General features: G+C 51.5%; 1 protein-coding gene across 12 annotated transcripts in view; it reads right to left on the reverse strand.

The window, feature by feature from the left end:
- Positions 1-5,137: 5,137 nt before the first annotated feature.
- The window catches only part of PACSIN3 (protein kinase C and casein kinase substrate in neurons 3), a 36,725-nt gene continuing 29,554 nt past the window's right edge, over positions 5,138-12,308 (reverse strand). For 9 of the 12 annotated variants that reach the window (XM_073658921.1, XM_073658928.1, XM_073658927.1 and 6 more), the window contains 7 exons: positions 11,381-11,536; positions 10,873-11,048; positions 10,567-10,687; positions 9,336-9,475; positions 8,756-8,818; positions 7,932-8,089; positions 5,138-6,010 (listed from right to left, as the gene is read on the reverse strand). In XM_073658921.1, coding sequence (XP_073515022.1) covers positions 5,895-6,010; positions 7,932-8,089; positions 8,756-8,818; positions 9,336-9,475; positions 10,567-10,687; positions 10,873-11,048; positions 11,381-11,536 — 930 coding nt within the window. In that variant the 3' untranslated portion in view covers positions 5,138-5,894. The remainder of the gene's footprint in view (positions 6,011-7,931; positions 8,090-8,755; positions 8,819-9,335; positions 9,476-10,566; positions 10,688-10,872; positions 11,049-11,380; positions 11,537-12,308) is intronic. The other 3 variants (XM_073658930.1, XM_073658929.1, XM_073658931.1) reach the window with 3 other exon arrangements.

Raw genomic sequence — 12,308 nt, forward strand, 5'->3', positions numbered from 1 at the left:
ATAGGATGGTAGGAAGAGTAGTGCAAGAACAAAGTTAAGATCCCACAGTTTTCAGAGATGCAGTTGGTCCTGATACAGGAAAACATTTTCCATAACGTGTGGGCTCTTGCTTTGGTCCTCACACCTTTCTGTCAATGTGACTGCTGTTCTCTTTATATACCCCATATGCGCTGATAACTATAACTAGTATATTACATTATATGCACATTTTCGTGGACTAATGTGGCTTCTCATGAAGCAATTGGATATTGAAGTTAGGGGCACTGAGTGATTTTATTTAAAGATATAATAATAATAAAAGAAACACTTGTTACAGTGGTTTTTCTAAGAGTGTCATTTACCCAGATGACCACCAGATGGCATATGAATGTTGTCTTGTGTCTGTTTTGCTGATGTAGTGGAGCAGAGTTTGTCATCTGGTGCAGCGGATGGTGTTGCACGTTCATTGGTGATTTTTTTTTTTTTTTTTCACTTTGTGGTCAGATTTCCGTAAAGTTACAACAGCCATAGACAAGACAGATTATACCAATTCCAAGCAGCAGTAGTGGCGTCACGACGAGACATTTTCACATAAAACGTCAGTAACAGTTATATCGTAATATTAATTGTTATTGAACAAAACGATCACAGCAGTCGGGACAAGGCGCCCAATAAACCTGGCACGCTCAGCTCTGCTACATCCATCAGGCTTTAGATTCGAAGTCCATCTCAAGGTTGTTCAAATTTGCTCTAATTAACGGCAGTCGCACCCGACATTCACTGCCGGACAGGAAAGTGTTAACTTGGCAAGCGCCAGCCCGGACCGCAGCACAACTCCATGGTAAAGGACATCAGTCGCCTGGACACATCCCTTTAACTTAGGGAAGGGCAGTCCAATGTCACCTTGTTCTCAGTAGTGGAGGAATAAAATAAGAGCAAAAACTAAATTTTTGACCTGGTGACGAGTCCCCTTTAAATGAAAACTCTATAAAGGTGGCCGCTCCCGTGTAATCAGATTTGTACAATTGTGGGAAACTTTTCCGTATTTGGATGGAGAAAAGTCTTTTCACCGCTTCTCGCCAGACTTGTAGCACAAGATTGGCGGCCGCAAGACGCCTGTGATTGCCAACGATCCTGAGAACCAGCTGTGCCACCAGGTGGCGCTATCCCGGTCACACTCTGCCCCCTATTCACCTGCTACTAACATTTTTGCAGACTCGGCAATGACTTTAACCCCCTTGCATCTAGGATATCATTGGCCACTATCAACATCTTAGAAAATCAATCAGAAAACCTAAATTTTTACTACCTCTCAGAAAATGCCTGCGAATTGGTTGCAACTTTCTTTGGCCGCCATATTTGAAAACCTTAAAACAAATGCAGTCATTTCTGATGTTGCCATTTATATAAGCAGACAACCTATTCCGCAGCGCTGTACAGAGGAGGTCACCGCGCTTGTTGCTCCATGTCATAATTGGGGCTCACTATTAGAACGGCAAATTAACCAGTGAACACGTCCCCCAGGAAGCAGGGGGGCTGCATACTGCTGCGGACCCTGGATGGAGAGCGTGTGGTCCGGCTGCGGCTGACAGGCGTTTGCTGTCACACTCCAAAAACATTGTGAAAACGTATGGACGTGCGCCAAATGTATCAGGGACTCATCCAAGAGGACAGACTGAACGATACTTTAGTCACTTGTGCAACTTTTTATCCCCTCCTGGCTTTCTCACACTTTGCACTTTTTGAGCCCAAATATTGGTGCAGATTGTCACATACAGCAGGGAAGATTTACTAAGCCAACATGTGCCAGAATCCCTTGCACACCTATGCACCACATTTATTTAGACTCTGTGACTAACCCGTAATGGTGTAAAGCAAGACGCTGTACAGCAGAAATCTGCAACAAAATTCTGGCACAGAAAAAAAGCAGAGACAGGAGTGGACCTGACCAGGGGAGCGGACCTGACCAGGGGAGCGGACCTGACCAGGGGAGCGGAGCAGCGGTGGGTAAGTGGTTGGCGAGCGAGTGCACTTGGCTCATATACACTGCTCAAAAAAAATAAAGGGAGCACTTAAACAACAGAATATAACTCCAAGTCAATAACACTTCTGTGAAATCTACCCGTCCAGTTATGAAGCAACACTGATTGTGAATCCATTTCTCCTGCTGTTGCGCAAATGGAACAGACAACTGGTAGAAATGATCGGCAATCAGCAAGACACCCCCTATAAAGAAGCAGTTCAGCAGGTGGTGACCACAGATCATTTCTCTGCTCTCATCCTTTTTGGCTGTTTTAGTCACTTTTTCATTTTGCGATTGCTCTCACCCCTAGAGGTACAGTAGCATGAGGCGGTGTCTACAGTACAACCCACAGAAGTTGCTCAGGTAGTGCAGCTCATCCAGGATGGCACATCAATGCGAGCTGTGGCAAGAAGGTTTGCTGGGTCTGTCAGCGTAGTGTCCAGAGGCTGGAGGCGCTACCAGGAGACAGCCCAGTACACCAGGAGACGTGGAGGGGGCCATAGGAGGGCAACAACCCAGCAGCAGGACCGCTACCTCTGTCTTTGTGTAAGGAGGAACAGGAGGAGCACTGCCAGAGCCCTGCAAAATGACCTCCAGCAGGCCACAAATGTGCATGTGTCTGCACAAACGGTTAGAAACCGACTCCATGAGGGTGGTATGAGGGCCCGACGTCCACAGATGGGGGTTGTGCTCACAGCCCAACACCATGCAGCACGCTTGGCATTTGTCACAGAACACCAGGATTGGCAAAGTGGCCACTGGTGCCCTGTGCTCTTCACAGATGAAAGCAGGTTCACACTGAGCACATGTGACAGACGTGACAGAGTCTGGAGACGCCGTGGAGAGCGATCTGCTGCCTGCAACATCCTTCAGCATGACCGGTTTGGCAGTGGGTCAGTAATGGTGTGGGGTGGCATTTCTTTGGAGGGCCGCACAGCCCTCCATGTGCCCGCCAGAGGTAGCCTGACTGCCATTAGGTACCAAGATGAGATCCTCAGACCCCTTGTGAGACCATATGCTGGTGTGGTTGGCCCTGGGTTCCTCCTAATGCAGGACAATGCCAGACCTCATGTGGCTGGAGTGTGTCAGCAGTTCCTGCAAGATGAAAACATTGAAGTTATGGACTGGCCGCCCATTCCCCAGACCTGAATCCAATTGAGCACATCTGGGACATCATGTCTCGTTCCATCCACCGTCACTTTGCACCACAGACTGTCCAGGAGTTGGCGGATGCTTTAGTCCAGGTCTGGGAGGAGATCCCATAGGAGACCATCCGCAACCTCATCAGGAGCATGCCCAGGCGTTGTAGGGAGGTCATACAGGCACGTGGAGGCCACACACAATACTCAGCCTCATCAGGAGCATGCCCAGGTGTTGTAGGGAGGTCATACAGGCACGTGGAGGCCACACACAATACTCAGCCTCATCAGGAGCATGCCCAGGTGTTGTAGGGAGGTCATACAGGCACGTGGAGGCCACACACAATACTCAGCCTCATCAGGAGCATGCCCAGGTGTTGTAGGGAGGTCATACAGGCACGTGGAGGCCACACACAATACTCAACCTCATCAGGAGCATGCCCAGGCGTTGTAGGGAGGTCATACAGGCACGTGGAGGCCACACACAATACTCAGCCTCATCAGGAGCATGCCCAGGCATTGTAGGGAGGTCATACAGGCACGTGGAGGCCACACACAATACTCAGCCTCATCAGGAGCATGCCCAGGTGTTGTAGGGAGGTCATACAGGCACGTGGAGGCCACACACAATACTCAGCCTCATCAGGAGCACGCCCAGGCGTTGTAGGGAGGTCATACAGGCACGTGGAGGCCACACACAATACTCAGCCTCATCAGGAGCACGCCCAGGCGTTGTAGGGAGGTCATACAGGCACGTGGAGGCCACACACAATACTCAGCCTCATCAGGAGCACGCCCAGGCGTTGTAGGGAGGTCATACAGGCACGTGGAGGCCACACACAATACTCAGCCTCATCAGGAGCACGCCCAGGCGTTGTAGGGAGGTCATACAGGCACGTGGAGGCCACACACAATACTCAGCCTCATCAGGAGCATGCCCAGGCGTTGTAGGGAGGTCATACAGGCACGTGGAGGCCACACACAATACTCAGCCTCATCAGGAGCATGCCCAGGCGTTGTAGGGAGGTCATACAGGCACGTGGAGGCCACACACAATACTCAGCCTCATCAGGAGCATGCCCAGGCATTGTAGGGAGGTCATACAGGCACGTGGAGGCCACACACAATACTCAGCCTCATCAGGAGCATGCCCAGGCGTTGTAGGGAGGTCATACAGGCACGTGGAGGCCACACACAATACTCAGCCTCATCAGGAGCATGCCCAGGCGTTGTAGGGAGGTCATACAGGCACGTGGAGGCCACACACAATACTCAGCCTCATCAGGAGCATGCCCAGGCATTGTAGGGAGGTCATACAGGCACGTGGAGGCCACACACAATACTCAGCCTCATCAGGAGCATGCCCAGGCGTTGTAGGGAGGTCATACAGGCACGTGGAGGCCACACACAATACTCAGCCTCATCAGGAGCATGCCCAGGCGTTGTAGGGAGGTCATACAGGCACGTGGAGGCCACACACAATACTCAGCCTCATCAGGAGCATGCCCAGGCGTTGTAGGGAGGTCATACAGGCACGTGGAGGCCACACACAATACTCAGCCTCATCAGGAGCATGCCCAGGCATTGTAGGGAGGTCATACAGGCACGTGGAGGCCACACACAATACTCAGCCTCATTGTGACTTGTTTTAAGGACATTACATCAAAGTTGGATCAGCCTGTAGTGTGTTTTTCCACTTTAATTTTGGGGGTGACTCCAAATCCAGGCCTCCATTGGTTAATAAATGTGATTTCCATTGATGATTTTTGTGTGATTTTGTTGTCAGCACATTCAGCTTTCTACAGAACAAAGTATTCAATGAGAAGATTTCATTCATTCAGATCGAGGATGGGGGATTTCACTGTTCCCGTTATTTTTTTGAGAAGTATTATAGACAATAACCTCCAATATTACTTTAGTGACTTTACACCAATTGCACCTGTAAAACTTCTTCCACCCAAACAGGAGGTGACGGCAGCAGAGCTCACACATGGGGTAAAAACAACGTGGATTTTATTATCATTTAAATAGAAAATACATCGTTTACAATAAGGTCACTTGCATGATGAGATGGCACAAGACGGCTCAGATCTGCCCAGAGCGCTCGACAAGTCTCATGCTGAACCCGAAATCGGCGAGACGGCACAGAGCGAGCGGGGACACGACGTGTAGGGAGTGATCTACATCACCGACTAAACCCTCAAAATTACAAAATATCTGCTGTGTCCAGCAGGAAATCCTAGAAACAAATCACCCGTGTACCTAGCAGGGGCCGGGGGGGGGACACAGGACGGTGCAACATCACGGCGTTCATATTTCCGCCACCTCGCAGGGAGGGCGGCTTTATCTGTGCAAATGTGGGCAGGACAGTATAAAAATAAATCACGCAGGGCGTCCATCACATCTGTGCGTACAGGACCGAGGCCGGGTGATCGGACCCAACTGCGGACCCCAGACGGGGGCTTTGGAGGAAGCACTTGTGTATCTGACCTTTGCTATGTACATGTGGGCGATCCGCGCCCGCTCACCTGGACTCCATAAACTTTACATCGCACATCCCTGGAGCGCAGCCGGGAAAATATCTTCTGGGTCATTTTTATTAAGAAAAAAAATATATATATATGTAACGGCATGTCTAAAATAATATGATAAAAGCAGCAGTGGATTCACTAGAAGTCTCCAATGTTCAAAGATCGGCCCCCCCGTCCTCGGGAGGATCCGCGCTCAGTTCGGAGGACGCTTGGGGTGGACACTCAGGACACGACGTCCTCCACGTAGTTTGCAGGGTAAAGTCCAGTTTTCCCAGAGAGGAGACGTCCTCGGCACCAGCCCTGCTCATCTTCAGAGCCCAGCTTTACGAGCTCTTCTCCTGGACACGAGAAATAGAGAATGTGGAGCTGTAAGACGACGAGATGGACATCAGTCACCAGAATCGCACACAGCGGCCAACAACGGCCTCTAATCCCACTGAACAGACAAAGGCTTAAAGGGGATGTCCAGGATGCATAAAGTGCACAGATCCAGAACAGTGCAGCGCCGTACACTGTCCGCTCTCGGAATTGCAGCTCGGCTCCTATTGAAGTGAATGGAATCTGAGCTGCAGTACAGAGAACGGCCACTACACCGTGTACGGCGCAGCACTGGCGGCCAAATGTAAGAACAGCAGATTGTGGGGGGCCGGGTACGATCAGATATCAATGGCCGACCCCAAGGACGGGTCATCTATAGCACATGGCTGGACAAGCCCTTTAAGCCATTGCAGACTGAAATCTATGCAGCTGGTGAGACCTGCACAACTTCATGTAGAGCCCGCTGACATCCATGGGGCATTACAGAGGCTCCCGTCTGCAATCGATCGATGCGTCACTTACCTTGTGATTCTTCCAGGGGGGACACCAGTAAGTACAATCCACTATAAGTGATTTAAGGGACCCCTCACTGTAGTAATGGCACCATCTCTGCGCACAGCCGCTCTACCCGTTACCAGTGCCCTCGCTATAGCGCTGTATACACTTCTATAGGGCATGTATTGCAGTACCAGATACAACCTATAATAAGGGGTGGGGCTGCAGACCCCTTTAATATTCGCTTCATTATGATTTATTGAGATCCTGAGCAGTTTCCCCTTCATCATTGCATTTATAAATGACGAGTACAGGATAAGCATAGCCTCCTACTTCCAAAGTCAGCACCCCCCCACACCGCACCCATTTGGGGGTCATGGTCGATCTTGCAGCATGTTTCCATAGAAGTGAATGGAGCAGAGTTGCAGTACCACACACAACCTCCGGACAGGGGTGGCGCTGGTTCTTTTTAGTAATAAAGGAGCCACGTCTGATCAGTTTAGGAGTGCCGTGGCTCCGACGTATGGAGGCTCCGCTCAGCAGACTGCGCATGTGCCTTCATATAGGAGAAGGTAGGAGTCCAATCCTTCAGTCCAGAGCCCCAGCTGGTCCGGCAGACTTTCCGGGGTGTAGGGGCCTTTAGACTACGATGCGCCATTTACCAAGCAATCCCCCCGACATCTTCTAATAAACCCGTCATCTGTCGATCGTCAGCGAAGCAGCAGAAAAATTTACTGGAGCCGGGAACCTCGGCGAAGCCGTGGTGGACGTTACCGAGAAAGCCGCGCACAATGCGGGGGAGCGAATGCACCTCTTATGGAGACATTTATAAGGAGGTAATAAAAAGAAACGCATTTAAGGGGGATTGTCCCAAGATTGTCCGATACCCCTGGTCCAGATCTTACTGATCGCTCAGGGATCGACCACAGGAGGTCGCTTGCAATCGCGGGACGACCTTAAGTAGTAGAGATATTAAAGGCTCCGAGAGGTGGCATTTCCCATTTAAATTGGTTATGCTGAATTTAAAAAAAACAGCGCCCCCCCTTGCTATATTTACTGCCCCTTTGCAGTTAGAGGGGCCAGGTTGTAATAGCAGATACAGCCTGTAAACAGGGGTGGCGCCATTTTTGCATTTTCCGATCCTGGATGAGGACAGATTCCCAGTATTCTCTGCACCCCTCCCCCCCAGAACACGCGCGTTGGGATGACCGGGGCCACGTCTGCTCCAGTCCCAGCGCCATGGGGCCGACATTAGTACAGTAATTAGTGCGGTGTTAACGGTGGGTGATGTGGTAGCGAGACGCGTGCACCATGCAGGATGCCAGTCTGCGTGCTCTGCCGGATTCATGCACTAGGCCTGGCCAGGGATGGAGGATGGGGGTGCGGGGTACGTGCCTGTGGATAAGGAGACAGGAGGGGAGTTAAGGGAAGGTTAGTGGTGTATACCTGCCGAAAAGCTCAGCTCGTCAGCCTCCTGTCCAGTGTAATCATACAGCGCCCGCACACGCACGCCCTCTACCTGTGACGCCTCCCGACCGTTACTGTCCAGTGACTTTTTAGGACTGTCGTCTTCAGACCACTCCGAGCCGTCGTCTTTCACAGCGCTGCAAGAAGCACAAGGGTTAATTACCACTGCAGACGATCGAGACCCTGGAGAGCAACGCCACCCAAAACGCATCCATGTGTGCGATACAAGCATGTATTGTCCGGGGACTTCACCCAACGTCTCCAAGAGGAAGGACGTTCTTAAAGGGGTTTTCCAGGACCGACAACGGGTGAAGCTTAAGCCTCGTTTAAGTGAGCGCCACCATTGCTTACATAGCGCCACACAACAGTGGCAGTGTCTGGTATTGCAGCTCAACATGCAACCTCATTGCCCATGGGAAGGATACACTGGCAATGTCTTTAGTGCTTGTGTCCTGGAGAACCCCTTTACGCCTGGTGTTTTGACCAACATGTGGTGCAAGTGGCATTTTCGGTGGAATTGCTCTTTACAGGGTAAATAAAGCAAAAAAGGACGATGTTCTCATCCAGATACAGATCCATACACATTATAGATAGAGTGTACTGACCACCAGAAATACCCGTGTGACCCCATAACCACCAACTACCACCCAGAGGACAGAAGACAAAGCGGGAGATTTTAATTATGAGAGGTCCATGAAGGAGGTCAGCCGAGGAACCCCGCCACCAAGGAGAGTCAATCGGGGAGAAAGTATAGAGAAGGGCCGTGTGTCCGCAGGAGAAGCCGACCAGCGGCCTGTACTGACTCTGAACGTGGGATATCCGTTAAAGTGGCATAGAAATCCTGGTCTTCATCTGTGTAGGAAAACCTGGGAGGGGGGGGACGTCAAAGAGATTGTGAACCGACACCAAACCCTCCGTGTCCCACGTCCCAGCATCATAAGGGGCAGCTTTCCCCAATCTGTGGCTCTCAAGCTACTACCCCCAGCAGCCATGACAGCCTGTGGCCGTCAGGGCACGAGGTCACTGTCCGGCTAAAGCAAAAAATGTCCCATCGTGTCCTGCTGGGAGTTGTGGCTCTGAAGCGGTTGTAAAACCATCACCCCCATCATGCCCTGGTTTTACAACCGCTGGAAAGCCACGGATGGTCAAGGCATGCTAGGAGCCACAACTTCCATCCTGCCATGGCAGCCTGTGGCCATCTGGGCACGATGGGGGTGCAAGTTTTACAGCAGCTCTAAAGTCACAGGTGAACCCCGACCTCATTCAGAAGACGTGGGGTCCCCGTCCTGTGAAGCCCGTGGCTCGATGTGGTTGGTCACCACTCCGACAACCACGTACTAACATTGTGTGATGGCGGTGCGGGCCGGAGAACGTCTGACTCACCCGCGGTTCAGCTGCTGGGTGGGGGTCCCCGCTGTAACCCCATCCTTGGATGGCACGATGCCAGTGAGGGTGACCTCCTCCACAGTCTTGCTGCTGCGCTCCTTCTTGCTGATTGGCCTCTGTGTCTCCGGAGACCATTCCTGTATTTAGACGTTAAAGAAAAAAAATCCATAAATATCCGCAGATTGTCTCCTGCCCTCACCAAGATACAACATGGCACCGCCGTGCCGTCCTGCACATCTCTCAGGCTTTATATCCTCCACATATCAGGTCATTGTTAACATTAGGGGACGAGAAACCTCACAAACCGTGAGAGCAAACACCAGCGCCGCTCCGCACAGGCCGGCGGGGGCTTCAGGATGGCAGAGCCCCCCCTAGGTGAACTTTTAGCCGCAGCAGTATATAGATATATATTTTTTTGCACTTCCAAAGTTGCCAGAAGTTGTTTTTTCCCACAAGAAACTGATTTAATTCTTTTAAGTGCAAATTCCAACACTTATTTCCAGACATTTACGGCTCGGGAGGAAGTTCATCCAGGGAGCACCGAAGCCGCGATTCAGGAGATTAGGAAGGAACACTTCACAGCGACTAGAAAGAGGCAAACAGGACCCCGACCGGGTGACATCCGCTGACCGGACTGTAGAGGGGGTCACTGCTCAGACAGAGGGCTCGTCCTCAGATCGGTGGGGATCGCACCCCCGGCATCACCAACGATCCACTGGTGAAAGCTGCGGTGATGACCGGACACATGCGGTGCAAAGAGCCAGCACCGCTCAATACACCGAGCAATGGCTGCTCTCATACTGCAGCTCGGCTCCTGCTGAAGTGAATGGGAGCAGAGCTGCAGTACCGAGAAAGGCCACTACACGCTGTATGGAGCAGTGCAGGTTCTCCAAACACTTTACATCCGGTCATTGCTGCAGCTGTAACCATCTGATTGGTGGAGATCTCGGACCCTCACCCATCTATTCGAAGGATCGGTCATCAATAGCCAAGTCCGAGAACGCCCCTATAACTCGGCTGGGATAAAACTGAAGTCTGATTTCTTGTAGCTAGAGGAAAAACAAAGTGAGAAGTCAGCAGCACTGGCACAGACTGCTGCAGGAGCCGGGAGCCAAAGGACAGTGCCACAGCTGTCCACAGGCTGCAGGAGGTATTGCATCTCAATAGGTCAGAGATGCAATATCAAAACCCAACAAGTATAAACAAGCAATAGAGTATGGACACCTACCTCAAACTGAGGCCAGTTCATAGCCATGCCCGGCCCGTGGGTGTTTCTCCACCATTTCAGGTCCTGCTGATCGTCAGCCGCCCCGATGCCCTGGTGGAGGTCTCGGTACAGAGCATGGAAGCTGCAACACCACAAAAAAACATGGAGAAAAGCCACAGGGCAGGACGGGTAACCCAACGGGAGAGCAACGGGGGGCCGTGTAACCCAATGGGAGAGTAACGGGGGGCCGTGTAACCCAACGGGAGAGCAACGGGGGACCGTGGGCAGCTTGCAGGTCGGGACAGTCGGACTGCCCCCCGCCCTTACCTGTCTTTGCTGGAGAGATCAAGGTGCTTGTGAAAATCCAGCAGCATCTCTTTAAAGAAGCGAAGCCTCTTCTGCTCGGCCTCTTGGCAGCTCTCGAATTGCTGCTCCATGTCCTCCATGTAGCGGGGGTTGTACCGGTTCAGCTCGTCCAGGGCTTTCTCATACACACCCTTCTCCTGCGACACATTCAGGACAAAGCAAATGTAAGTTTACTCTTGGGGGGGGGGGGGGGCACTGCAAAAAAATGGACGAGTCTTTAGCAGAAGTCACTATATGGGATCAGCGGCGGCGGCGCCCAGGTGCGCCTTGTAGTGGCCGTTCTTTGTACTGCAGCTCGGCTCCTATTGAAGCAAATGTGATCTGAGCTGCAGTACTGAGAATAGCCACTACATGGCGTATAGAGCTGTGCCGATCCGCCACCGTACACTGGTCACCCGCCGATCAGTGGGGGCGCCATGATCCGATAGAGATGACCTGTGCTAGGGAGAAGCCTCTTTCGGCTTCGGACCTTCTCGGCTTCCTGGCTGCACCGCTCCACCCGCTCCTGTAACTTGCGGATTTGCTCTTGTGACACGGAGGCGTCCGCCTTAGAATGATCCTCTCGCACTTGTGCCGACCGCTCGTCCTTCCGGGCCGCGTGGTAACGCTTTTTCGCCGTCTCTACCTGTAAAGAAAGGAGGAAGTTAATGAATTGTTCTATAAATTTGTGATCACGTTCCTTGGAGCGAGCGTTGTGCGACTCCGCTGCCGGGAACTACGGGCAGAGACAACGACACTGGAGGCCCAGGCACTGGAGGCCGCATTATGCACTTGATGTACTAAATGAAACACCATTATACTAGATGCAACTTGCTGATGGTTTCCAGGTTTTAAAAGAAAAATTAGACAGATTTCCTTCTCTAAAATGGAAGGAAGCCTTAAAAGCAACAGAAAAAGGAGAAAACCTTTCCCAAACGTCACCACCTCGTCCACGGATTCCCAGCACTTCTACATTAGCGGCATGCACAATGTCATATGGCGGTCACTTCAGTCTGCTCCCACAGTCCAGCGCCTGAGATACAGGACGAGAGTTTTATAAACTTCCATGGGGAACAATAAACCCGAGCGATTTCCTAAAGGGAATATTTTTAGAGCACTTGTGTAGGAAATGGAGACGATTACTCCCAGTCACTAAACTTCTCGGGGTGAAGAAACCGGAAACCTAAAGATGAAGGTTTTAACTGCACGAGAATTAAAGCCGCCATCGCTGCGCTGATGGAGCCGTTCACTTCTATGAGAGTTTTGTGTCGCATTAGGTTGTGTCTGGTAATGGTGAGACCTGACGGCGCAGATGTGACCCAGTCAACATCCACATGGGTCCTACTAAGCCGACTGCATCTAAGACGCATCACCGCAGCTCCGTCTGGTCCTACCTCGCCCCGCAGAGGCAAATAAGG

The sequence above is a fragment of the Phyllobates terribilis genome, unplaced genomic scaffold (assembly GCF_046119375.1).
Source record: "Phyllobates terribilis strain yellow unplaced genomic scaffold, ASM4611937v1 Scaffold_13__5_contigs__length_258822181, whole genome shotgun sequence".
NCBI classification, from domain to species: domain Eukaryota; kingdom Metazoa; phylum Chordata; class Amphibia; order Anura; family Dendrobatidae; genus Phyllobates; species Phyllobates terribilis.